Consider the following 25,568-nt stretch of genomic DNA (forward strand, 5'->3'; position numbering starts at 1 on the left):
AAAACAAGCCTAAAAACAGCATATCTACAAGTTTGAGTTGCGTTGTGAGCTTGTAAATCGGCTTCCAACCTTTTCTCTTTCGTCAAACTCCAGCACTTCCGTTTTTAGACAATCAACAGCGTAGGTCTTGCCCAGCATGGTTACTGCGCCTCCCAAAGGTCAGGAAGCTGTCGGCTTCGGTTCAAGAGAAGATATTTTAAAATATCTTTAGGGTGGATTGTTCTTTTTTAATTTCCATTTGGGCTAAGCAGCTCGCTATATTTTGACTCATTTCTTTTCCAATAAGACTTACGGTATTATCGTGACTGCTAACACAGAACGAAACTGGAGGGAGGTGCAACATCCACTTCATTTATTTTCTTCATGTTTTTTTAGTGCAGCTGTGCTACGAAGTACAGACTGTTAGGCAGAAGTACAGACTGTTAGGCAGAAGTACAGACTGTTAGGCAGAAGTACAGACTGTTAGGCAGAAGTACAGACTGTTAGACAGAAGCATTGTGAAAAGTGTGTGAACCAATCTGGAGAGATTAGCATCTGATCATCAACATCTTCCTCTTGATTTGACAGAGTGAAGTCGGCCATCTTGAAGAAGGAAGAGACTGTCGGTAGCCTTCGGAAGCAGCACGAGGTAAGGGTCTGGTTGGGCAGTCATGGCAAAAGCCTGTATCTAAAAAGAATCACACCTGTGTGAAGTGAGCGGCGCAACTATACTTTTATTGTTATAGTTACTGTAGTGGACATACGGACATATAGCTCTTCCTTCCTACTCCAAACGCTACTCCAAACACACATAGGGACATACGGACATGGCTGTTCCTACTCCAAACACACATAGGGACATACGGACATAGCTGTTCCTACTCCAAACACACATAGGGACATACGGACATAGCTGTTCCTACTCCAAACACACATAGGGACATACGGACATAGCTGTTCCTACTCCAAACACACATAGGGACATACGGACATAGCTGTTCCTACTCCAAACACACATAGGGACATACGGACATGGCTGTTCCTACTCCAAACACACATAGCGACATACGGACATGGCTGTTCCTACTCCAAACACACATAGCGACATACGGACATAGCTGTTCCTACTCCAAACGCTACTTCAACACACATGGGGACATACGGACATGGGGATACATGAAGCCAGTCATTGTAGCAGTGTGCAGACTGTGCACCACTCAAAAAAAGTAGTAAAAGAAAGTAGTGCGGTCACTAAGTAAACATGGCCGGCCGAGAGGTGATTGACAGCATGAATAAACACCTCTGTCTCCTCCAATAGGCTGCGCTGAAGAGGGCGGATCACCTGGAGGCCCTGTTGGAGCAGCAGAGGAAACAGCTGTTGGAGAAATGACTGACAGGCAGGGTGGGGGGGTTGCGGGTCTCTGCTTGCCAGAACGCCTGCCCCCCCTCCCGCCCCCCCACCTCCAAACCTCTCTCTCTCTCTGTCTCGCTCCCCTCATGTCAATGCTCTGTCTGATTTGATGTGCCACTTGGGGGCCCCTACCTGTTTTTCTTTGGTGGTGGAGAGCGTTCTGCTAAGTGAGATTGGAGCTTGTGGAACTTGGAACTGCGGAGACTAGTCCTACCTCGTTAGGAACACACACACACACAAAAAGAGGAACGTTCCGGAAGGAAGGGGCTTCATTGTACAGGCAGGAAACGGCACGTTTTGTGGAACAGATGGGGCTCTGTTGTTTGACAGTGACATCCCCGCTGGAGCGAGAGCGGAAAGAGACTTATCGCCCGCCGCAGTCTACCATTCTCTTCATACCACAGGAGGAACGCTGCATTTTTTTCCATTTTATCTGACTGTGCCACTGCAGCCCACCACCCCTCACCCCACCCCTGTAGGGGTAAGCCCCCGTCATGCTCCTCCACTGAGGAGGCCGGCTGCCACAGAGAGCACTTCCAGATGTTTCTCGGAGCCAGCCCAGGCCTGTATGTGCTGCTGGTGTAAAGTTTTTACAGAATGTAAAATGAGAGGGGAGAGGTTCTTTCCCAAAGCCCTCCACCTCACCGCTGGAGTCCGGATCACTAGTTGGTCGTCAAAACTGTAAGAGTTGAGCACACCAGTTGTACGTTGTCGCACACCAGTGTCTCGCATTGACTGCGACACGTTGTGAGCTTGTAGATCGGCTGTTTTCACCCGTGCACAAACATCAATGTATAACTCCGCTCGGTTCCCCCTTTGTGTGAGTTACAGATGCCTTTTGTCCCCGTGCCCCCTCGGGTTAGCGCTAATTACAGGCTCTAGCCTCGCTAGTTACAGCCCAGCCACCCCATCCCAGTCCCAAGGGCCCGCGAGCAGCCCAGTATAACTCAGAATCCGAGTATGTGGTATTAGTCTTGAGCTAAAAAAGATCCACGCTGACAGGGAGGTCAGAAGCTGTGTCCACTAATATTGGTTTTTGACTAAAAGTTATAAAAAAAAATGTTCTAGAAACGTTGCTGGAAAGAGAGAGGAATGAGGCAAGGAGCAAGCAGGGAGAGGAAAGAAAGTGGAGAGTTTGTTTAGCGTGTTTGAGGTCAAAACGCTGAGGAGCCATGATTGCAGAGACGGAGTGGTTTTGAAGGTTTGTGAATGTTGGGACAGAAAGAAGAAGAAGAGAAGGGAGTGGGGGAGGAGGAGGAAGAGGAATGTGCATAGAAAGTGTTTATAGGATTAGGAAAGCAGAGACTGGGACGGTGTGTGGCGGTAGTGGCGATGGGGCTGAGAGGGTCCACAAGGCCGACAGAATGGTTTCATGTGACCCCCACAGCCTGCGCTAAAAGCCCCGATAGGTTTCGCAACAGCGGATTCAGGGGGGCGCACGGTGACAAAAAAACATCGAACTCTTAATGGGGTGAAAGGGATGCCTTGACCACGCTCGAATTCACACACAAAAGTACAGTAGTATAATAGTACCCCCTCCTCAATACATAATACTCAAAGGCACCCACAAGCTCTTTGCTCTGCATGTACTGTATCTTTCTTTCTTTTATCGTTTCACGTTTCGAATTTCTTAGCCCGTGAAAAGCAAACATATGAAGATGTTTGGAAGTGCCACAAAAAAACTGTTGAATCAGTCCACGGCTGGTTGGTGGGGGGAGTTGGTTGGTGGGGGTTTTCCACTGCATTAGGGGAACACTACACCAGGAAGTGCTATAGGTGCAACATAATGTGATAGACCGCACGGCTGCGTGAAGCTCATAGCTTTGTGGCCATCCCACTTTGTACCGTAAGATGTTTTTATTTTTTATTTATTTCGATTTTTGTTCTTAATTTATGAACCCATTAAATGCTCTTGCATTACTTTCTAGTAGTGATTATATGTTGTTTTTTTTTAAATATACATGTCCATGACTTTTCTGGACAAGTTTATGATTCCGAAGTAATCATTTCACAAATCAAGCAGACCAATGCCACGAGTTTGCATTACGGTTGCAAAACGACAACAAGGCCAAATGCTTTGGTAGAGCCAATGCAGTTAATGTTAGTACTTCGTAATTAGTTACACCATTTATGGATGGTCCAAGTACAGACGGTATGTATGTCAGGTTTTTGCTGATATGGAATGTCCGAGCCACAATGTAATGAAGTATATTCTATAGTACCACAGTATAATGCCATAGTTTGGTGGTTTATGTAGTGCAGGGTTATGCTGCTGCATAATGTATTTTCTGACCTCAGACAGCAGGACATGGCAGTGATCTTTCTGTTGAGAGTTGGCCAGTGGTGGAAAAAGTACTTGTTGTGTTCTACATGTTCTACTTAAATATTCCGTTACAGGTAAATTCAAAAAGTACAAAAGTATTGCCATCAAATTGTACTTACAGTACCAAAAGTAAAGGTACTCTTTATGCAGAATGCCTTATTTCAAGTTTTCAAATCTATAAAAAAATCTTTTGAAAATGGCTATTCTACAAAGTAACCAATAACTAAAGTTCTCAAATAAATGCAGTGGAGTAAAAATACAACATTTGCGTCTGAGAAGAGACAGTAAATGTACTTATAGTGACTTTACACCACTGGTGAAAACCCACAACAGAAAATCATGAAATTGGTGACTTTCGCCTCACATAGCCTTATGAAAATGTCCCCCGCCTTTAAAGCTGCTAGGCGGTCTTCAGTGAGAGACGGAGGAATGATTCATTTTCTCGCGGACAAACACATTATTAGTCTGGGTTTCTTCACATAATGGTATCTGAGACGGTCGGCGGGGACGTGAGTCATGGTGACCGTGCAATGCGAGGAGTGAAGGAGGCCCTACTACGGTCGGAAACAATTCCTCCTAGCCTCTCATTCCTCTGCTGCTTTTGGCACTGCAGACAGGACGGTTCTGTTCGCCTCCATGCCCAACAGGGTGGCAACTGGCAAGGCAACATGGCTGGCATTTCTTCTCGCCCATACACGCCCGGCCCGTCCCACTTGTGCCACTGAGTCTGGCCCTTTGTGTGTGTGTGTGTGGGTCGTGTTCCACTTCACCGTCGGCCCATTCCTTTCTTTGTCGCCCGGGGTGACCCTGACAGTGCAAATGCTAGACAAGTCACACGAACGCACACACACACACACACACACACACACACACGCGCACAGACACTGATGATATACACAAATATACCCTGTCTGGGCTGAATTTCAGACTGTATGCGAAAACCACTCCAGTTGTCATGCATTTTTGTTTTGTCTTCACTGTTTCAATTAGTTTTTTTGTATTGTTGACGTTATAAACCCTCATGTGCCCAAAAAACTGAAGCAGTTCTTCAGCCAGCCATTTTACTTGTGTGTGGTTTTAGTCCGATTATTTCACTCTTCATGGTGAAATTGGTGATGGTTCAAAACTGTGAAAAAGGGTATTGACTCTTAACGTAAAAAGAGAATAAAAAGAAAAAGGCTGCTCGGAAGACGAGTTTTGTTTCGCTTACTTATTAATTTTTGGCTCATTTCAGCTTCCCACCCTTTGCTCATCCCTCCTCTCAGACTATAACTCACTGCTTGTGGGAGTAAAGCATTTTCAATCACATCTGGTGCTGGTCAATAACCTCTGGAATCTAAGAATGTGTCACCAAAATTGCAGTTGGCTTGGAACTCCGATGACCTAAATTGACTGATATATTAGAGGTTGTCACTGCCAATTAAACAATTATCGTGTCTAAATATCCAGAAGTTATTGCACTTAGACTTTCTGTAAACAAAACATCTCGGCGCCAGCAACGTACTTTTGCCATGACAAGCCTTGGCATTGCAGTCCTTTTTATGTCGAGTTGCACTTGTAAGAAGGGGGTGGGGGGGATGCTGGAAAAAGGCCAAAGGGATTTGATTGCCTATACATCTGGAATAACGTCCACTCACAGCTGACCCACTTTCCTCACAAATGTACACTTTTTTCCCCCCTGGCCCTCTACAAGCAGGCCTCTTTGACTAATAGCGGATTGCTAAAGCAACCGGTGGTGAATATAAGAAATGTATCTCCATTCTGTAGGTTTCATTTGTTGGAGAGGAAAAGAGAGAAGGTTTTGACACCCGCTAGAGGTCCTCCGATCCATCGGCCACCGATCGGTGATTTCACTCCAAATTACTTGACGGTAATTTACCCGATCTGGAGAAACCGATCTTTTATACCATTTAAGTGGTATAAATGTCAATCAGATATATAGTATCGTTTTGCATCATTGTGACAGGCCTAAGCATTGTCCTCTTCCTCCCCACACACACACACACACACACACACAGGAACACGTGGGTTTTGATATAGTTTTGGAAATATTAAAGATGTCCCCTTACGCACGAGATGGGTATCGGCCGATCGTGAGGAAAAACAATTGGTGATCGGGAACGGTCCCCAAAAAACATCTTTAACACCCGCTTACTGTACATGTGTGAGGTAGAGAAGCTTACTTTACATGTGTGAGGTAGAGAAGCTTACTTTACATGTGTGAGGTAGAGGAACACCTCTAACACCCGCTTACTGTACATGTGTGAGGTAGAGGAGAGGAGCTGTGAATAGTGTCTTACTGTACATGTGTGAGCCAGAGGAGCTGTGAATAGTGTCTTACTGTACATGTGTGAGGTAGAGGAACACCTCTAACACCCGCTTACTGTACATGTGTGAGGTAGAGGAGCTGTGAATAGTGTCTTACTGTACATGTGTGAGGTACAGTAGAGGAGCTGTGAATAGTGTCTCTGTGTGTGAAGCCTCTATAGATACACACAGCAAAGCCCTCAGAACTCCAATAGTGTAGATTAGAAAGACTACCTGAGCCCACTGTTCTTTCTGAGTTGAGATGAGATGAGATGCAGCATATTTTATTAATCCCTGAAGGGAATTTCACACTGAGGATTTTGTTGTGTAGAGTAGCTGATAAAAACAACAACACTGACATAACGTCTTTGGTTCGAGCTCAGCATGTTTTTATTTTTTGTGTGTTTCTTTTCTGTACCTTGGGACGTTCATTTGTCCTGCATGTTCCTTCTTGTCCCCGGGCCCGGGCCTGACAGTTCCTTCTTGTCCCCGGGCCCGGGCCTGACAGTTCCTTCTTGTCCCCGGGCCCGGGCCCGACAGTTCCTTCTTGTCCCCGGGCCTGACAGTTCCTTCTGTATTTCTCTGTCTGTCTGTCTCGGTATGACTGTGGGTCACACTCTGTCTGTCTGTGGGGGATACACTGTCTGTCTGTCTGTGGGGGATACACTGTCTGTCTGTCTGTCTGTCTGTCTGTGGGGGATACACTGTCTATCTGTGGGGGATACACTGTCTGTCTGTCTGTCTGTGGGGGATTCACTGTCTGTCTAGGGGATACACTGTCTCTGTCTGTCTGTGGGAGGCACACTGTCTGTCTGTCTGTCTGTGTGGGGCACACTGTCTGTCTGTCTGTCTGTCTGTCTGTCTGTCTGTCTGTCTGTGGGAGGCACACATAATGACAGACAAAGTCTGTCATTATGTTTCATGATCTCTACACATTGTTGACATAGCGAGGATTCCCCTTAGAGCCGTATTCCCTTCTCATCTTTCTTAACTTTATTGCAACCTTGGTTGGAGACTCAAGTGGGACTCTCTCTCTCTATGATTTCTCTCTCTCTCTCTCTCTCTCTCTCTCTCTCTCTCTCTCTCTCTGTCACCCCCCACCCACCCCTCGCACTGGTTTGAGGGAGTTGACCAATTGCCAGCAGCTGTTGCTCATTTCACAATGGTACCGCCCCTACTGTGGGACTCAGAGAGAGCACACTCCTCCTCTCTCACAAGACAGACAGAGCTGCTCCTGACTTGACTTCACTTGGAGGTATTGTAACTGTGTGTGTACAGTAGAGAGAGAGAGGACACACACAGCCGCTACAGGAGAACTGAGAAGACTGGTGAGTGAGGGGACATTTTTTGCAAAAATGTTTGCATAAAACATGTTTTGGTTTGCATATTCAACTTTGTAAGACAAGACACGCACCAGAGGGAGAGAGACAGACAAGAGAGTAACAGTGTGTTACCACAGCAGGGGGGAGATTATATCTAACAGTTTAGTTAATTGAACTTGGTAAATGCATTTTACTTTGTAATAAGGTCTATGGACATTTCCCCCACACAAGAATGATCTTACAGGCAAAAGTATTTGATTTCTATAAGGTGAACATTCCTGCCAAGGATATGAAATGCTCTTTTGTCTATAAAAAACCTTTTGTTGGGGGAGAAAGCATTCCTTCCCACTAGTTTCCCTGTGTGCCACTTATCAAGAGATGTGGAGGGAGCTGGTCTTATCAGCTCTTCATCATCACTACACATTCTTTCCATTCCTATCTTCAAACTACATGAAGTGCATTGTTTACAATTGCTGTCAGTCATGTGTTCCTTATTTTTTACTTCTTTGTTACGGATGCGTTAACATACTGAAGTCTATTGAATTCATCAACAGTGAAGTTGCCCCAGGACTTGTTTGTTGTTACACAGCCGTTACAAAGGGGTGAATGGAGGTCTTCACTTTGTATGCTAATATCTTTAGATCCTGGTGAGATTTGTGGAGGCTCAGAAATGTTAATTTGAACCACAAGGCGGGGGGGGTTGCATAAGAAAACATTTCCTGGAAGGGGAAAGGGAACTTTTCTGTTCTAGTTTACCAGTACTGTAACAGCCAGCCATCACTTCCCTGCCTCCAGCTGTCGGTTTTAGCCATAGGTCAAAATGCAGTAAAGCAGTGGTCCTCGAGGGGGTTCCAGGTGGTCCCCAGCTAAATGATGGAGAGTTGGTAACCAGGTGGACCCTTATAGATATTTAACTCTTGACAGTGTAAGTGAAACCAAATGGACCCGCTCTCAATAGTAAAATTATTGTTAAACATCTGCAATCACTTCATTTACAAGAAGTCTACACAATTAGAGAATAATTGTTATTTTTGATTGAACGTTTGCCTGTTGTCTATCCTAATGGTAACATCATTACAGCATGGAATCTTATCCAACGACCACAAAATATGCTTTAGTTTTGGGTCTGAGAGGCTAAATCTCATCAAATGCCGAATAAATAATGGACCTTGATTTGAAAAGGTTGAAAAGCACTGAAATGTTCCATGAGAGGGAGTGATGCACTGTAAAGGGGATGTGGAGGTGGTGGTGATCCGGCCTGCATATGAGCAACAGTGGTTTCATTAAAAAAGGATTATTTGGCTGCTCTGTTGACACCACAAGATAAAGTTTCCGCCTCTCTCCCTCCTTCCCCTGTGTGTGTTGACAGAATTCCAGCGCGGTGCCCAGATCCTATTGTGGGGCTAATTTACACCCCACCCCAGCTCCACCATCGCCTCCTCTCTGTGTCCGTCTCCTGGATGACCCAAAGCATTGTCTCCAGACGGGCCGAGTCGTCGGCCAGCCCCCCCTGCAGCATCTCCTCATGTTCCCTCCGCCGGAGGATGAGCTGAGGGCAGGAGGGGCCACGAACGCAGCGGCCTGCCGGCCAGGGTCGGGCTCATGGCAGGCGTGATGGGAGGACGCAGGAGGAGGCTGGTGCTGTTCTGCCTGACCGTGGTCTCCTTGCTGAGCTTCTACATCCTGTGTGTGAACCTGGAGATCCACGTGCCCTGGCGCATGGCGGACCGCCTGGCGCGCATCCACCACGGCAGCGGCGACGACAGCTCTCCGGAACCAAGCAGGTGAGATATATGATGGGGAGAATAGAAGAAACCTTTATACACATATTGGGCAATGGCATATTATACACATCACAGCTTTTCTTAAGCCAAGGGACAAGATGCGTTTCATATAAATGCAGTACAAAATCGTATAGTGTAAAAAAAAAAAGTCCATGCTTATGCTGAGTCAGCTATCTCACAACAATTCACAACAACAAGCTCACAACGTAAGAGAGTAGATCTGCTATTTGCGCCAAAGGTGCGCCTATTATACCTTCGCAGAGCGTTTGCCAATAAGACGTGCCTCAGGCACAAGGGTTCATGTGGTTAATGGCCAACGGTTGTATAACGAGACGGGGTCAAACCCTGAAGTTCATGGAGGGAATTAAAAGTTCCAGGGTTTCAGTAACCACTACTTATTCCCCTTCTCGTTGTACTCATTGTGGTTTTAACAAAGGAGCCACACAGTTCTCTGTTAGACTAATGAAAGAAAAAAATGTCCCTAGAGTTATTTCACAGGAGGTGGTCTCTTGCATATGTGAAATGTAAGCCGTGTTACACTGGGCACTGTTCCAGCTTTAAAAGCCAGCGAACCTAGATAAGATGCATTAAGAACAGAGAAAGAAATGTATGCTGCTGGTGGTGGTGGTGGTGGGGGGGGTGGCCGTCTCTCTCACTGGTCTATTTCAGACACTAGTTAGAACTAAATGATAAGTTTCAGTATTCGGCAGCCGCAAGTCTTTCATTTTGAGCTGCCAGAGTGGCGGCTGCATCTTCTGGGGCTGTGCTTTTATCTGAATGTGTGGGTATTTAAATAACCATGTGCATATCCTTCTGTCTCGCTCTCTTCCTTGCTATCACTCTCTTGGTAAATGGTAAATGGTGCATTTATATAGCGCCTTTATCGAAGGCGCTTAACATAGATTGTGCATCAATTCACCCATTCACACACACACATTCATACACCGATGGCGGCGGAAACCATGCAAGGCACCAACCAGCACATCAGGAGCAATCTGGGGTTCAGTGTCTTGCTCAAGGACACTAACTCTGGGGGAGCCCGGGTTCAAACAGGCAACCTTGCGGTTACCATCCAGCCGCCTGAGCCATGCACCTCTTGCCGAATCCTAGTGGATTTTGTATAGGAGGTTTTTGTGTTTTATTCCAGGTGCTTGAAAAGCGCCTGGTCTACATAGTAGACACTTTTTCATGATCGGCTGCCTCTAATCTATATAGAATACATCATTATTGGTCATTTTAAAATCACAACAGTGTCATCTTTTTTTTAAATGCATGCCATCATGGATTATACCTATAGACACAAAAACATCCGAATATTGTTTCACTTCTCTATATAATATTTAAGGGGCATTTATAACGGTCTACATTCATACCAGCTAGGTTGTCCTCGCCTTCCTGTTCCCGTCCTTACTGTGCTCTTGATCTCCGTATACGTTGGACATTAACGAGTTCCTGTTCCACTTTAATATGACTGCTTTATTACATTTGTGCCTCATTAGTGTAGCTTCATGAGGTTCCCTCTTCCTGCTGAGCACGACATCAGCACCATATGGTCGGAGAGGAGACCCTCTAGCAAGTGACCAATCAAGGGCAAAGCCAGCAAGCACCATGGTTACCTGAAACTGCAGCTGTCTCGTTGCTGTAATTGAAATAAATTAGTCCATTAAGACCTGGAATGGAACGCATCTGTGAGGCCTTAGCCTTTAACAAAATTAACCATTATTTGAAACTTTAGCTGTTGAAATAGCAGATCTACAAGCTCATAGCGTGGCATAGAGTGCCACAATTTGAGCTTGTAGATCTATAGAATATATATAATTTCACAGCAAACGTTTTTAACTCAAATCTTTGCTCCTGGGAGGTCCCTGAAACAACATATTTTTCGATGGGGATTCGTGGCCAAATACAGATAATTCTGGGGGTCCTTGACAGGAAATAGTTTGAGAACCACTGATACAGATTTACAGAATCATAGGATTTTCAGAAAACTGTCACTATTTAGAAGACATTTTGTAGAATCTGTTCGGCGGGTCTTAGTGGCCTAAGGTCCATCTGGTGCCGAGCTATCGCTAATAAGGCAACCCAAAAATAAGAAACGTGGCAAGTAATTCAACAGGATGTTTTGTGACATTGCTGGATAATTGTTGCAGAGACATCTTTTGTGTGCATTCTTTGACAAAGTCTAAGATAAATATTTGACTGGACTAGTTTCGTTGGTTGCCACGGGAAGTCATAGTGTCGAATAAGGAAGAGATGAGTAGACAGACAACAAAAACCGTTCAGAGGAAACTAATCTGTTCTTCGTTTCTTGCACTTGGCACTTCCCCTCATCAGTATAACAGAGACTTCCCCTTATCAGTAAACAGGATAGCCATGATGATCGCAGATAGGCTTTTGTGTTGCAAAAATTAAGATGTGATAACTGTGATAACCCCTTTCTTAAAGATACAGTTTTTATATATTTTAATTCCACCGATGTGATCCATTATTGTGAAAATGTGTTTGCGCACAAAAGTATATTAAATAATACTTTGTGATCACTGAAAACGAAAAGTCAAATATTTTGGTGCATTGAAGTTGAAATGTGGAGTTTTGGGGCACTTTACCACTTCCTCACTAGTGACCACTTCAGCGATGCCACGATATTTGAGAGTTTGTAGACCTGCTATTTTCAAATACCTTTAATACATTTGAAATGGGACATTCTTCATAAAGAGTACTTTCTAACTTTGGTACTTTAAGTACATTTTTGATACCTACTACTGTGAGAGTGAGGTCTAGCCCACATTGAGCTCTGCAGTGTTGTTAGCCAAGCTGTCGCACCGCTGCACGTCGACATAGGTGGTACGCTTCATTCCCCTCCTGGTTGTGCCCTGGGTTGGCTCCCATAAAGTACATTTACTTGCCTCTAGTTCTGGGTGCCTGACGCAGTGCCCTTCCAGCCACCATCCTTCTCTCTTGGTTCGTGACCTGTGGTGGTCCCCATATAGGTCTTTGTCTGTGACCCGTGGTGGTCCCCGTAGAGGTCTTTGTCTGTGACCCGTGGTGGTCCCCGTAGAGGTCCCCATAGAGGTCCACATTTCTGATGTGCTCCATCCATGTGATACCTAGTGCCATTCGTAGCATTCTTGTGGAAGACTTTAGTAGATTTAGTAGATTTTTGATACCAATACTTTTGTACTTTTTTAAGTACATTTTGAATTCAGGACTTGTACTTGTAACGCAGTATTTTGATCTACATTGCAGTATTATTACTTTCACTTTTAAGTACAAAAAGAGTTAGCCACCACATTCTCAATTCCGTACTTTTTTGTTTTCTGGGCAGATCACAAGACTCTCTCGTCTTCAACGGAGACCACTGGATCCATACGCCGCCTCCCGCCGTGACCCTTGACCCCACGCTGGTGTCTGGAAGTACAGTCGTTGATGAACATACGAGTGCTGCTCACGTTAAAACCGCGACAGAACCCAGAGTCGCCACAACGACGACGACAAGAACAACAACAGCCACTGGAGCAATAATCACACCATCCAAGAAGAGCAGTGACCCGCCTCCGCTGCTGGGAGGTCGCACTTTAGAGCCTAAACCCGCGCCTGATGCCAAAGACACCGCCAAGCCCACTACCAAGGAATCTAACCTTCAGCCGCAGCTCATGCCCAGCACCCGCGCTGCCAAGTCGACAGAGCCACCCTACCTCGGAGACACTTACGCCACTGAAGACATCCCACTACAAACAGTGAGTCTAAAATGAATGTCAGTGTTCTCACCCGTCCCTTAAAATACAGAATCGTCCCTTATTTGAGAATGAAATGATGCGTCCCTTATTGAACCAATAAGGAACGGAGTTTGTTCCTTATTTTCCTAAATAGCCCTACACGTCAACACTGAATTTAACAATAATGAACAAAACTAAACACAGGAAATATTAAAGTCAGCACAATTGTTCTAGCGGGAGGCACACACTACCTAAAGTAGCCTAAACCAGTGGTTCCCAAAGTGTGATCCGGGGACCCCCAGAGGTCCTTGAGGGAGTTCCAGGGGGTCCCCAGCTAAATTATAGTTTGGAACCAAATGGACCCATATAGGTCTGTAACTCTGAGAGTGTACAAATGGACCATCAGAGTTAAATTAACATTGATTTTACAATATGAATTGGGGGTCCCAGAGATAGAAATGCCATTAAATGGGGGTCCGTATACTAATGCATGTCAAACTGGTACTTGAAATTAAATGGGTTGAGAATCACTGCGTAAAAATCTTCTCTTATGGGGGTCGCTGGCATATATTTTCTAATATTGGCCGCTGACAAAATTCTACTACAAAAGTTGTGGATAGCATACCATAAACAATAAGTTGAAGGGAAACTTCAACTTATTGCTTCGACTTATTGCTTCAACGTATTGCTTCAACTTATTGCTTCAACGTATTGCTTCAACTTATTGCTTCAACGTATTGCTTCAACTTATTGCTTCAACGTATTGCTTCAACTTATTGCTTCAACGTATTGCTTCAACTTATTGCTTCAACTTATTGCCGGCCTTGCCACACACGCCTGCGCCGCAAGGCCGCGGCAGGTGTAAAGAGTGTCCCTTATTTCAAGATCTCAAAGGTGGCAACCCTAGTGTTGTTATGGAATGCGTTCGTTCTTGTTGTGACTGGACTGTCTGCAACCGTCCATACTGTAAACCTCTGATGCTGAGAAAGGGTGTTGCCCTTCTCTATTGCTCAACACTGAACGTCATACAGATTGACTGGTGTGGTTAAAATACATTACAGAAGCCTGTAGGTTATCAGCACATGTCGGCACATGTCTTGAGTAGTGCTGCCCAAAGCCCAGAAGGCCTCATACTGTATATAGTGTTGTGCGAGTCTAGTTCACCCAGTGTTTGCGATTGGCTGGAGAAACTCCTCTGCTCCCCAGCTGTGGCAGAGCCTCTCACACACACACACACACACACGTCTGACGCACCTTTTCAGCAGGCTGGACAAGGTGATGATCAGTTGAGGGAGCTCAGGCTTAATATAAAGTGGATTCTGCCCCAGGGGAAATGCCTGTGCTTGTCTTCCCAAGTGAGTCAAGTCAAGTATCCCAGGCACGGTAACCCTCTGCCCCATGGTGTCACGATGAGCACACAACACACTCTGTAATGTTTCTCGGAAGTTCACCAAGGTGTGGAAAACACACACATGCACGCACGCACACACACGCACACACGCACGCACGCACGCACGCACGCACGCGCGCGCGCGCACACACACACACACACACACACACACACACACACACACACACACACACATAAAATGAAAACATTCTTTGAAGTCTCCCTCAGGGTTTTGTGTCTCTCTCATGTGAGCAATCACCAGGTTCAGATGCAGCATAGTGGTTTTCCCAACGAGTAGCGCTGCCCAATGCCCAGAAGGCATGGCAGTAAAGACTGCCATGCTTTGTTATAACTACAGCTCAGCCAATCAGTCCAATCAGATTAGGTTTGTTTCTGCTGATGTGTCAGGCAGATATACTTTACTCTTACATGTACCTTTCACATTGAGCACATGTCTCTCAGGTCAAAACCCACAGCTTCCCACGTATCATTAGAGTTGCTCTTGTCTAGCTGCACACTGTATAATCGCAATATGAATATACTGTACTGTAATTGCCTCTGATGAGAGATTGTGGTTGAGAATCCTGTCTGGTGAAACTAATGCTGTTGGTTCGGTAGTGTGGGCTTCGTAATTATCTCGCAGACATTACGTTGTATGTAACGTTGGCGTTAAAACCTAAATTATACTCTTGTCATGCACGCGTCACATTTCTTTCAAGGTGAAGAGTTGTCATGTGCGTGTGAAAGTTTTTATCGTTTGCATCGTGTGTTTATGTGTGCCCTGTTCGTGGTCGTGTCTAGCTGGCTGTCTGCTGTACGTGTATACAATGATGACACTGTCGTGGTATGTTATTTCTCCTCCCATCAGGACTGCCCCGACAGCATAACAAGGACGGTCACGTCCACTGACCTCGCCGACCGCTTTCTGAGGCACGTTCCGGTCCTCCAGTGGGCCAAGTCCGCCACTCCTGAGCAGTATGAGCGGCTGAGCCCGTACCCAGGAGCACATGGCTGGGGAGTGGTTGACTATAAGAGTAAGTCTTCAATTGCTTTAATTATCCTATTATTACGTACTCTATAACCGTTCGCCCCGCCGACTTCAAACTTGACACACATGTTCCACACCGCCACCGGGAGTGCAGTGCCCGGTGTCGAGTCCGTCGGATCGCCGGTTGTCCAGAACCAGCACAAAAGCCTCAGCTCTTGTGCTGGTGATCACCCCATGATCTCCATATATGGAGCTGGCCTGTGCTGACATCACAATGATGTTCTGACATCTGCATAGACTCCATATTTGGGCCTGCCTGACAAAGAACTCCATATATGGGGGTAACAGGGACACAGACATAACTATAAATGCACTCTGTCGAGGTGCAGACTTGCGCCTTGCACACACGTAGGCCATACATGGCGTGGTGTGCACAGGAGAGATAACAGATCTGAGAGAAAGATTGTTCCGGTCAAATGGAGCTTTTAAAAGCTGTCAGCATGTGTTGCTTGTACCGTATCTGGTCTTCTCAAGTTTACTTCTAAGAGAGGATAGGATGACAAACCAGTCAAGCACACTTACTTGCACTATAGTTCTTATCGGTTAGGATGTTTATCGCGTTCATTGAGAAATAGATATGTGTGTCTATTTGCCCTTACACATACCCTCTTTCTCTTCTCAACCAATCACATACAAGTCTGTCTCTCAAGAGTATGCAGTTGCACAAGAAAGACCAGTAAGACGTGCAAACGCGGGAAGCGAACGCAGCTCGTACATATTTGGTTTTTTTTAAGATTTATTTTTAAGTTATTTTTTTTTTAAGTTAAGTTATTTTTAAGTTAAGTTTTTAACTTAGCCATAACCATATAAGGAGTCCCCAAAGCAGCTATACGTCCAAATATGGAGTGTGTTGCATCAATCACAAACAAATCACTCAGCTCCATATATGGGCACAAAGGGGGGACACACAGACACACACACGGACACACAGACAGACATGATCTGCTAGGTCTCATAGTAAGTGCTCATTGCGTTCGCAAAAAACAAAACAAACAGATCTAGCAATGTCATATTCAGCAAGAAGATCTTATCTTTTATTTAGCTCGTCCTGAGCTGCTGCTTTTAGGAAGTCTGGGAAGGGAAGACATTTTCATTTATGGCCTACGTATTAAATACACTTCTCTAAGACTGGCACTTCCACATATAATATTGGGACCCTCCAGGTCAAGCCAGAAGCGAACGCTAATTGTTTCTATTTCTGTGCCAACAGCGCTGGTGGCAACTCTCTCTGTGCTCAACTCGTCCGCTAACTGGCAAATGTTTGACGACTGGAATCAACGAAGCAACAGATCCAAGTGTGTCCGATGTGCCGTGGTGGGGAACGGCGGGATACTGAAAGACTCCAAGCAAGGGAGCGAGATCGACCGACATGATTACGTCTTCAGGTAGATGGATGGCATCTGTGGCCTGCTTCGAAGCCTAATGCTGCGTTCACACGGCAGATATAGGGCTTGACATTAACTTTTTGAGGCACTTGTCCTTCGGACGAGTACATTTCCCATTCACTTGTCCGGGCACAAAAGTCACATGTCCGGAGCACGAGCACACACAAATACATTTTAAATCAACTAACTGGTGAATACATCTTTGAATATTAGATGAATGTTCTCAGTTTACAAGTTAATAGCCCTAGAACGTCTATGATCCATACATACATACATACATACAGACTGACTTCGTCACGTACACGTACGTACATTGAAAAACAATGGTGAACTGTATCTTTGTACCTGCCAGTGTGAATGCAGCATTATTCATACTTCATAATTCATCGTCGGTGTTGCAAGAGTTGATAAGCACACCATAGTACCATGTGAAACTAAACATATACCTTGTGAACACAGTTCAATTGTATTTTTCTTACTAATGTATTGTTGTGGTTATCTCATGCCGTATCCTACTGGGTGTGGACAATAACGTCTTTAATTTAATCTCATTTTCACATTTCACATTGTTCCCCTTCCTTAACCCATTCTGGGCGGGAACCCCTTTTGGTGTTTTACCCCCTCAGGCCGGGAACCCATTTTTGGGTTCTGTACAGTATGTACAGTATTCAGAAATGTTAAATATTTGATGCTGCTATATAAATATTTGAAGTTTTTCAGAAAACTTAGGTCAGGATTTAGAGGCGGTTTTAGAATCGGTCTCAGGCCTAAATGGGTTGACCCTATGGGAGCCAACCCAGGGCAAAGCCAGGAGGGGAAAGAAGCGTACCACCTATATAGACGTGCTGTGGCGCGACACCTTGGCAGGCAACACTGCAGAGCTCAAGAACCTGATGTTGGATAGGAAATTGTGGAGGGCAGCGATCCAGGAATCCCGAGTTGGTGTTGGCTAGACCTCACACTCGCAGCAACTAAGTAATTCACTCTCAGATATCCTGCCATCCATATATGATGGATGGCAGGATATCATCAGAGCCTCGGCTTGTTGTTCTCACGTACCACTGACGATGTCATCCAGGTGCTCCCCCAGAGCAGACTTCCCAAACCGTCTCAGGTCGAGACCCAGAAGAGAGATTTGTGGGTTCGTGACCCACAAATGGGTCCCGACCCTCTGTTTGGGAAACAGTGTTCCAGAGCACAGAAACTGGTGCTCTCTGCATGTGGTTTCCACGGTGACCAATGGACTAAGTGGCAATTAACGTGTGTGTGTGTGTGTGTGTGTGTGTGTATGCGTGTGCGTGTGTACATAATTGATTTCCAGGACCAATGGGGCTGTCATTAAAGGTTTCGAGCAGGATGTGGGGTCTCGGACCACCCACTACACATTCTCCACCAACACACTGAGGAACTCCATGCGGAGCTACGCTGGCCAGGGCTACCGGGGACCCCCTGTGTCTGAGGTCAGTACTGAGGACCCCCTGTGTCTGACGTCAGTACTGAGGACCCCCTGTGTCTGACGTCAGTACTGCGGACCTGTGTCTGTCAGACCACCACCCGCCACGAGATCAATTCACTAACAACACAGTACCTTCTTATTAGAATTTAACTAAAAGTATGAAACTCAAGCCGTGCAATATAAATATAAGAGGCATTGGAATAGGGTATTTTATTTATTTTAATAACACGTCAGTTTTCACATCCATGTAAATGAACAGGGCCAGAGTTAGCCAGAAGCTCAATTTCATCTATAGTCCTAATATAATACGTTAATACATATACATCTCTCTGCCTAAATGCGAGGGTATAGAACACTCTATTTTCGTCACAGCTAAACCCCTTATCCCTAAACTTCTTTGCTTTTTTTACTATTTTGAAAAACATTTTTGAATAGTTCAACTAGCCAATCTACATTGACACGTTGTGAGCTTGTAGACTGGCCATTTTCCCATACAGACGACATCTGTAACTCACCAGCAGCCTTCCTTCCCTCCTCTCCTCGCTGTGTTCCGTAGGAGACACGCTACGTCTTCCTGCCAGACCACGACCGTGATTACCTGCTGATGAAGGCAGCTGCGACGCACACCCCTGTGGAGAGAGGCCCGGAGCACAGTGACTCGTAAGTGTTGCTTCCTTCCTTCATTTGAGTGAATCATCGTAACTCTTGCCAATGTTCTGACGAAAGACTGTGAATGAAAGACTTCCTATGAAGTGTATAATGCAGTTTTCAACCAGTGGTCTGGTCACCACCAGTGGTCCTTGAGGACGTTCCAGGTGGTCCCCAGCTAAATGATTGAGAGTTGGTAACCAAATGGAACCTCATAGACCTTTAACTCTAACGCTCTCAAGATTATTGTTAAACATCTGCATTACTTAATTTACAAGAAGTCTACACAATTAGAGAATGTAGAATTGTTATTTTTCATCCAACGTTTGCCTGTTATGGTACAAAGGATAAGGATAAGGATAAGGAAAACTTTATTATTACATTTACATAAAACATTACATAAAATACACGGATGCATTAAAATACTATATAAATTTCATTCACATAAACACAGCAACAGTGATCATGAACAGTGGGTTTTAGGTGAACTATTTAAACATTTTCTTATTTAAAATGTCCACAGCAGTTGGCACAAACGAAGTTTTGCGACCCTTCTTTTTTTAGCTAGTTTTGCCCTAAGCCAAATTCAGAGCGAAGAGGGTGGGTAGAATCATTGTAAATCTGCCTTGCCTTTTTGTAGATGTTATCTGCATTTGTCTGAAAGGTGAGTTTATTGTTGTTCCCGGATATTTAACACTGTGAGATTACAGTTATAATCACTGCTACTGTAACTGGTCATAATGCAATCAAAACACAGCTGGCAGCTGTCAGTGTCAATTCTTCAAATCCTACTCTTGTGACACACCAGGCTTGCTTTGTTTGACTGAGGCGCGGTTGCCAGTAGACTCCCTTTCTTCTCAAATTCTAAAGCCTTGTATAACAGATAGATAGATAGATTATTTATTTTTGTGTCATGCAGCCAAGGCGCCCAGCCCACATGGATTTAATAGGACACACCATAAAAATCATTGCTTCAATATTGCATTGTATAAAAGAAACAGTTTTTCTTTTCTTTTTTCTTCTTTTTTTTACACCACATACTTGGTGTAACTTCTGTGTGGGAAGTGAACGCTTTGCATAAAGAGTCTGCTAAAGCAAAAATACCTTTCCTAAAACAAAATTCCAGACATATAAATATCTTGGCCTCACTTTAGATGATAGCATATGAACTTCAAGGAAGGCACTCAGGTTCTTTCTGATTCAGCTGGTATAGAGCCCTGGGGTCAGTCAGTACTGACCCTATCAGCGGAGATATGGGATGGATGCCCGTAAATATATCAGACACAAAGGTGAGATGTTGAGACTTTGGAATAGACTTGTTAATATGTCCGACTAACCAAAAAGATTTTTAACTGGGACATTTCTAATGGTTACCCCTGGGCCAATTTTATTTATGAATAATTCATAATTTATTTATTTAAATAGACTATGCTGTAATTTCTGTATTCATGAAATACAGAACTATATGTTCCTTGGGTATAAGGAGAGTTGGGCTCTTGATTTATGGTACAAACCAAAACTAAGAACATATCATCTTGTTAAAAATAATTATGGCCCTGAACCTTATGTTACACAAAATATATCCAAAAGTCAGAGATCTTTTTGTGCACAGCTGCATTCTGGGACCTTACCATTAGCTTTAGAAATGGTTAGATTAATCGGTAGGACAGAGTGTGTCTAGTGTGTGATTTGAAAGAAATTGAAAATTAAAATCATTTTTTGTTTTACTGGAAAAAACGACCCCACACCTCCTGAAACATTCTTGTTTGTCCTTAAGAATGTATGTTTTCCAAAGGTAAACATGAAGACAATTCCCTGAACCACTGTGTAATACTTTGTTTGTCTGATCTCTTCCAGGTCAATGCTATATCACTCTCTTGTCAAAGTAATATATCTATAAACATTTGTTCATTACGCTTTATCTTGTGTCCCTCTGGATATAGCAGGAAGAATTTATTGTAGCAATCCTAATCTAGTATTTGCAGTTTGCCTGTGTATTTTCGCACATATGGCAACCCAGTCATCCAAGGACATATCATCTTGTACATCTTCCTTCCAAGCCCTCAATCTATCATTAGAGCTTTCAGATGAATTGTAAACCAGTATGTCATATATCACGGAGATACGCCCTTATAGCAATTATCAGATATACGTTTCTCCATTCCTGAAATGGAAGTGTTAAGTTGGTAATTCTATCTGCTGTGTATGTGCGTTGTGCGTGTTTACTGAGTAGTATCTGGCCTGTGGGGCTGTATCTGTTTTTTGAGCATTCCCGTCTTTCCTTTTCAGCCCACCTAACTACTTCGGGGAAAATGTGTCAGCAAGCAAGTTTAAGATGTACCACCCTGATTTCATCCGTTACCTCAGAAACAGGTGAGTGGTTCAGTGCTCAATTGTTTTTATGGGTTCTTTATTTACCCAGGGTAGTAGCTAAGCACAAGCACTCATTTTCAGCAACGCCCTGCACACGGAAAAAACCAGACAGACATTAAAACCTGGGAACTGACCAGTACAACCACAGTCTGATACTGTTGTACTGACCAGTACAACCACAGTATGATACTGTTGTACTGACCAGTCTTGCTCAAGGGCACTTCTGCTGTGCTGGGTGGGTGATGACTATTTGCTTCCCCAGTCCCCACCCAGTTTTGGGATTAGGTTAGGCACTGTTAGTATAATTACGTTTAGGCATGGTTGGCTCCACTCGGCTCACAATACAAGCCTATACCTAATGTGGAATTTAAATAATATTGACCCATAATGTCTTGTTATTATGTTGTTCACCCCTGGCATTATAATATGTTCTGACAATCTGAATAATATAGAATCAAAACTCCATGGCACAGGCCTGGTATTAAATAGTTTTGAGTGCAGCTTGGTCCTACGATGACACAAGTGTTTAACTCACTTGTCATGAGTAATACAACAACTATGTTAGAAATAAACACTGTCTCTGACGCCAGTTGATCAATGATTTCTTGACACTACCAAAAATAGTCTGCACACAGCTCTGCTCCACGGTGTTTTTAATTTATTTAAAAGACGTCTCTCTTTTACATGGTAACTACCTATTGTCCAGTGCCAGCGAGGGTCTGGATGTGCACAACCTACCTGACTGTCTTAAACTTACTATCAAAAATACTACCATGGATTCCAATTCTCTGTATGTAATGATGTCATCAGATTCCTCCGATCCCACACTCTGAAGACCCGATACAAGGACATATATCGTCCATCCACTGGGGCTGTGATGCTATTGGCTGCTGTCCACACCTGTGACCAGGTATTGTAAACTAACAGACACATCTTGCTGTGTAAATATACGCACGCGCGCGCACACACACACACACACACACACACATGTACACACACACACACACACACACACACACACACACACACACACACACACACACACAAATGAGTTAGCAACAGCGGTATGAACATGACTGCACTTGTCTGATTAGCAGTCAATATTTATCCCCATGATGTTTAATTATCTACTCACCTGTTGTGAGTCCAAAGCATTAATTTTGATTTGTGTGAGGCCTGAACCAATTAGTATGTGGGGATTAAATGAGCAAAGCTCCCCTAGTAACAATTAGAACAGAATTAGTTTGGAGCAGACCATTTGTTCTGGTGGAAATGCTTAGCCTAATAGCCAGCTCCTGTGAAATGTAATAATTGTAGTGGATTCTGATTAGCACGTGTGAAACCATTATTGCATAAGGGCTAATTGGGAGTTTGACTCAGAACAGCAGGTGTGGAAACATTACGCGCGTGGCAGATGAAGTTCAGAGCAAAAACTGGCCAGCTACTGCCTAATGGGCGTTTCACAGTTCACACCAAGCACAATAAATAAAAATTATGTTGATGCTCTTTATTTATGGTTAGAGCTACAGTTATTGTACTTGGTGTGGATGAAATTACTTCCTTGTACTGCAAATAGCCAATATAACAGATGTACGAGCTCCCAACACGTTGCAATGTGACACGCTTGTAGATTTACTATTTTCTCTGAATGTTTGACTATTTTTGCCAAATATAACTTTGTCTATTTTCATCTGTCACTCACAAGAAACCACGACACAGTTAGGTTTCACATGTGCTATCCACGTTTTTCCCCGCCAAGGCACTGGGGCTCCTTGTGTGTGTGCTTTGCTTCCTTCAGGCTGCGTTGCCATGTCTGCTTATTATTAGCAACCTTTGACTTGTTTTTTCCTGTAAAGTCACTTGCAAATAACTTATTGGTAGTAGCTGGTTGATGTTTTTTTGGGGCTTGATTCTAAAGTGTAGAGTAGTTGCTTATTTGGGCTTGCTTCCACATTTCTCCACATCAAGGAACCCCAGATTAATATGTAATTGTCCACGGACATCCATCTGAACATATTTTGTCTTTTATTAAAATGTTTTAAAAATATTAAAAATATTTATTCTCAATGTGTTTTTAAATAACAGATGTACAACCTCACAATGTGTCGTTGTGAGCTTGTAGATCAGCTATTTTCATTTGTGGTTGTTTTCATAGACCTGGTCACTTGTTTCTCTTGCAAAACTGGCAACACAGCAAAGAGAAAGAGGACTTATGGGCCATATGAAAAAGGTAAATACATACAGAGGCAGTGAGATCCGTCACTGGCCCCTAACCTAACCTTGGCTCTTTTCTCTGTGTGTTGTTGTCGATGAAGGTCAGCGCGTACGGCTTCATGACCCCAGACTTCAGGAACTACTCTGACCACTACTACGACAGCAGCTACCACGCCGTGGGCTTCTTCATCAATCACGACCTGCGCATGGAGATGAGCCTGTGGCAACAGCTGCACCAAGCACGCCTCTTACGCCTCTACATGCGCCAGTGAACCGCAGTCAACCAGAACCCTAGTTGTCTTTGTCCCCCCCCGGATACCACATGGATGCCAGTCACACAAAGACAGGCTGCTGCTGCTGCCACTGTCGGCGCCGGCCAGCCCAAACCCGAGGGAGACCACCAAACAATGGTGCCACGGGAAGTGGAACCACATGACAGGAAGTCCCCAAACGGACACCCACTCCACTTTTATAGCACTGATCACTCTTCACTTCCTGGGGCTGAAAAGAGAGCGGCAGATCATTTTCTAAATGATCCTCCACATAGCTGCTATGATCTCTTAGTAAACAGTAGACAGCGCTTTTTTTTTACCAAACTATAATGATAATAATAATTATTATTATTTAAATTTTAATTATGTTTTTACAGGCTAGCCAAACACGTGTTTAGGCTTTGGACCTGTGAATGACTCCCTACTGTGTTGTACTACTGTACACCAGGGAGAAGACCAGTGGAGTTGGCCACTTACTTAAAATACCCTCTGTCTCCACGCCCTAAATAGATGTTGGGAGCACTGCGGGCAGTTGTCATGTTCTATATTCTGATATTTACCCGGATTATGTTCAGTCCTTTCTGTGTTTCTGTGTTGTGTGTGACATATGTTTGGCTAACAACAACTGTGAGAGACCAATACTGAAAGGGAACAGTAATTGAAAAACGAAAGGGAATTTACTTTTAGTAAGTTATAACTTATTTTTTACAATTATTTTATACATTACACAGCTATTTCAAAGAAAATGTGTAGACTTTTTTTCCACTGGTCAACATTATAAGGCTAACACGCATACTGTATGAAATCCTTATTGCTCTCAGTGCCTTTTAATGTGAATCTTTTTAGTTAGTCTGGTTAAGCCTAATTTATACGTTTAACGTTATACAGTCAGTTGAAAATAAGATTTTTGGCAAGAAACGTCTGTTTCTCCAAGTATAAATGATCCCTTAGCAGACCATGGCTGAGGTAATGGGAGGGGATATTTGAAACGATGTAGGATGTTTCCTCAGTGTGTGTGTGTGTGTGTGTGTGTGTGTGTGTGTGTGTGTGTGTGTGTGTGTGTGTGTGTGTGTGTGTGTGTGTGTGTGTGTGTGTGTGTGTGTGTGTGTGTGTGTGTGTGTGTGTGTGTGTGTGTGTGTGTGTGTGTGTGTGTGTGTGTGTGTGTGTGTGTGTGTGTGTGTGTGTGTGTGTGTGTGTGTGTGTGTGTGTGTGTGTGTGTGTGTGTGTGGGGCCATTGGCCAAAGCACCTGGGCTCATCTTTGTGCTGCTTACAACAAAAGGACAATATTCAAAGACATCATTCACACTGTTGTTGATTGCCGGATGAGGTCACCCATACCGGACGTTAAAATGAAGTCCACTTATGAGGGTGTGTGTGTGTGTGTGTGTGTGTGTGTGTGTGTGTGTGTGTGTGTGTGTGTGTGTGTGTGTGTGTGTGTGTGTGTGTGTGTGTGTGTGTGTGTGTGTGTGTGTGTGGGGCCATTGGCCAAAGCACCTGGGCTCATCTTTGTGCTGCTTACAACAAAAGGACAATATTCAAAGACATCATTCACACTGTTGTTGATTGCCGGATGAGGTCACCCATACCGGACGTTAAAATGAAGTCCACTTATGAGGCCATGGTCCATGGAGACGAGAAGTTATCAATGACCTAATCTCTCTTGACAGATTAGTGTGACAATGTAGGTCTGTGAAGGAGTTGCAGGCAAATGTAACCAAAGAGACTATTTAGTTCAGGGAACTTAATTTGTGTTTATTTAAAATGGTACACTTTTCAGAGTGGAACATTTTCCATTGTTCAAATGGAAAGGTCTGGTCATTGAAACATTGTATTGGTGAGATTGTGTGGATGGGAGGGACATCTAATTGTGCAATTTTTGACTGTGACTTTTATATGTTTAAAAAAAGTGTATAAAAGAAGTCTGTGGTATTTTAATTAG

At 44.1% G+C, this 25,568-nt stretch overlaps 2 protein-coding genes across 3 annotated transcripts in view; both read left to right on the plus strand.

Moving 5' to 3' along the window:
• cep131 (centrosomal protein 131) overlaps positions 1–4,890 on the plus strand; it is a 32,784-nt gene extending 27,894 nt beyond the window's left edge. For both annotated transcript variants that reach the window (XM_080789609.1, XM_080789610.1), the window contains 2 exons: positions 568–628; positions 1,298–4,890. In XM_080789609.1, coding sequence (XP_080645735.1) covers positions 568–628; positions 1,298–1,369 — 133 coding nt within the window. In that variant the 3' untranslated portion in view covers positions 1,370–4,890. The remainder of the gene's footprint in view (positions 1–567; positions 629–1,297) is intronic.
• Positions 4,891–7,233: 2,343 nt separating this feature from the next.
• On the plus strand, positions 7,234–24,857 carry st6galnac (ST6 (alpha-N-acetyl-neuraminyl-2,3-beta-galactosyl-1,3)-N-acetylgalactosaminide alpha-2,6-sialyltransferase). Its single transcript, XM_080788885.1, has 10 exons — positions 7,234–7,348; positions 8,712–9,126; positions 12,452–12,863; positions 15,101–15,266; positions 16,491–16,665; positions 17,987–18,125; positions 18,678–18,781; positions 21,059–21,142; positions 21,953–22,052; positions 23,458–24,857. The coding sequence occupies exons 2-10, from the start codon at positions 8,945–8,947 to the stop codon at positions 23,626–23,628; spliced, it is 1,533 nt and encodes a 510-aa protein (XP_080645011.1). The 5' UTR covers positions 7,234–7,348; positions 8,712–8,944; the 3' UTR covers positions 23,629–24,857.
• The last annotated feature ends 711 nt before the right edge of the window (positions 24,858–25,568 follow it).

The sequence above is a fragment of the Protomyctophum bolini genome (assembly GCF_963924005.1).
Source record: "Protomyctophum bolini genome assembly, chromosome: 18".
Classification (NCBI taxonomy): Eukaryota; Metazoa; Chordata; class Actinopteri; order Myctophiformes; family Myctophidae; genus Protomyctophum; species Protomyctophum bolini.

Excerpts from the sequence above, each read along its gene's own strand:
- st6galnac (XM_080788885.1), top strand. The coding sequence starts at position 8,945 with ATGGCAGGCGTGATGGGAGGACGCAGGAGGAGGCTGGTGCTGTTCTGC. Across the intron at positions 9,127-12,451 it reads AGCTCTCCGGAACCAAGCAG|ATCACAAGACTCTCTCGTCT; the intron begins GTGAGATATATG and ends TTTTCTGGGCAG. Across the intron at positions 15,267-16,490 it reads GGGAGTGGTTGACTATAAGA|CGCTGGTGGCAACTCTCTCT; the intron begins GTAAGTCTTCAA and ends CTGTGCCAACAG.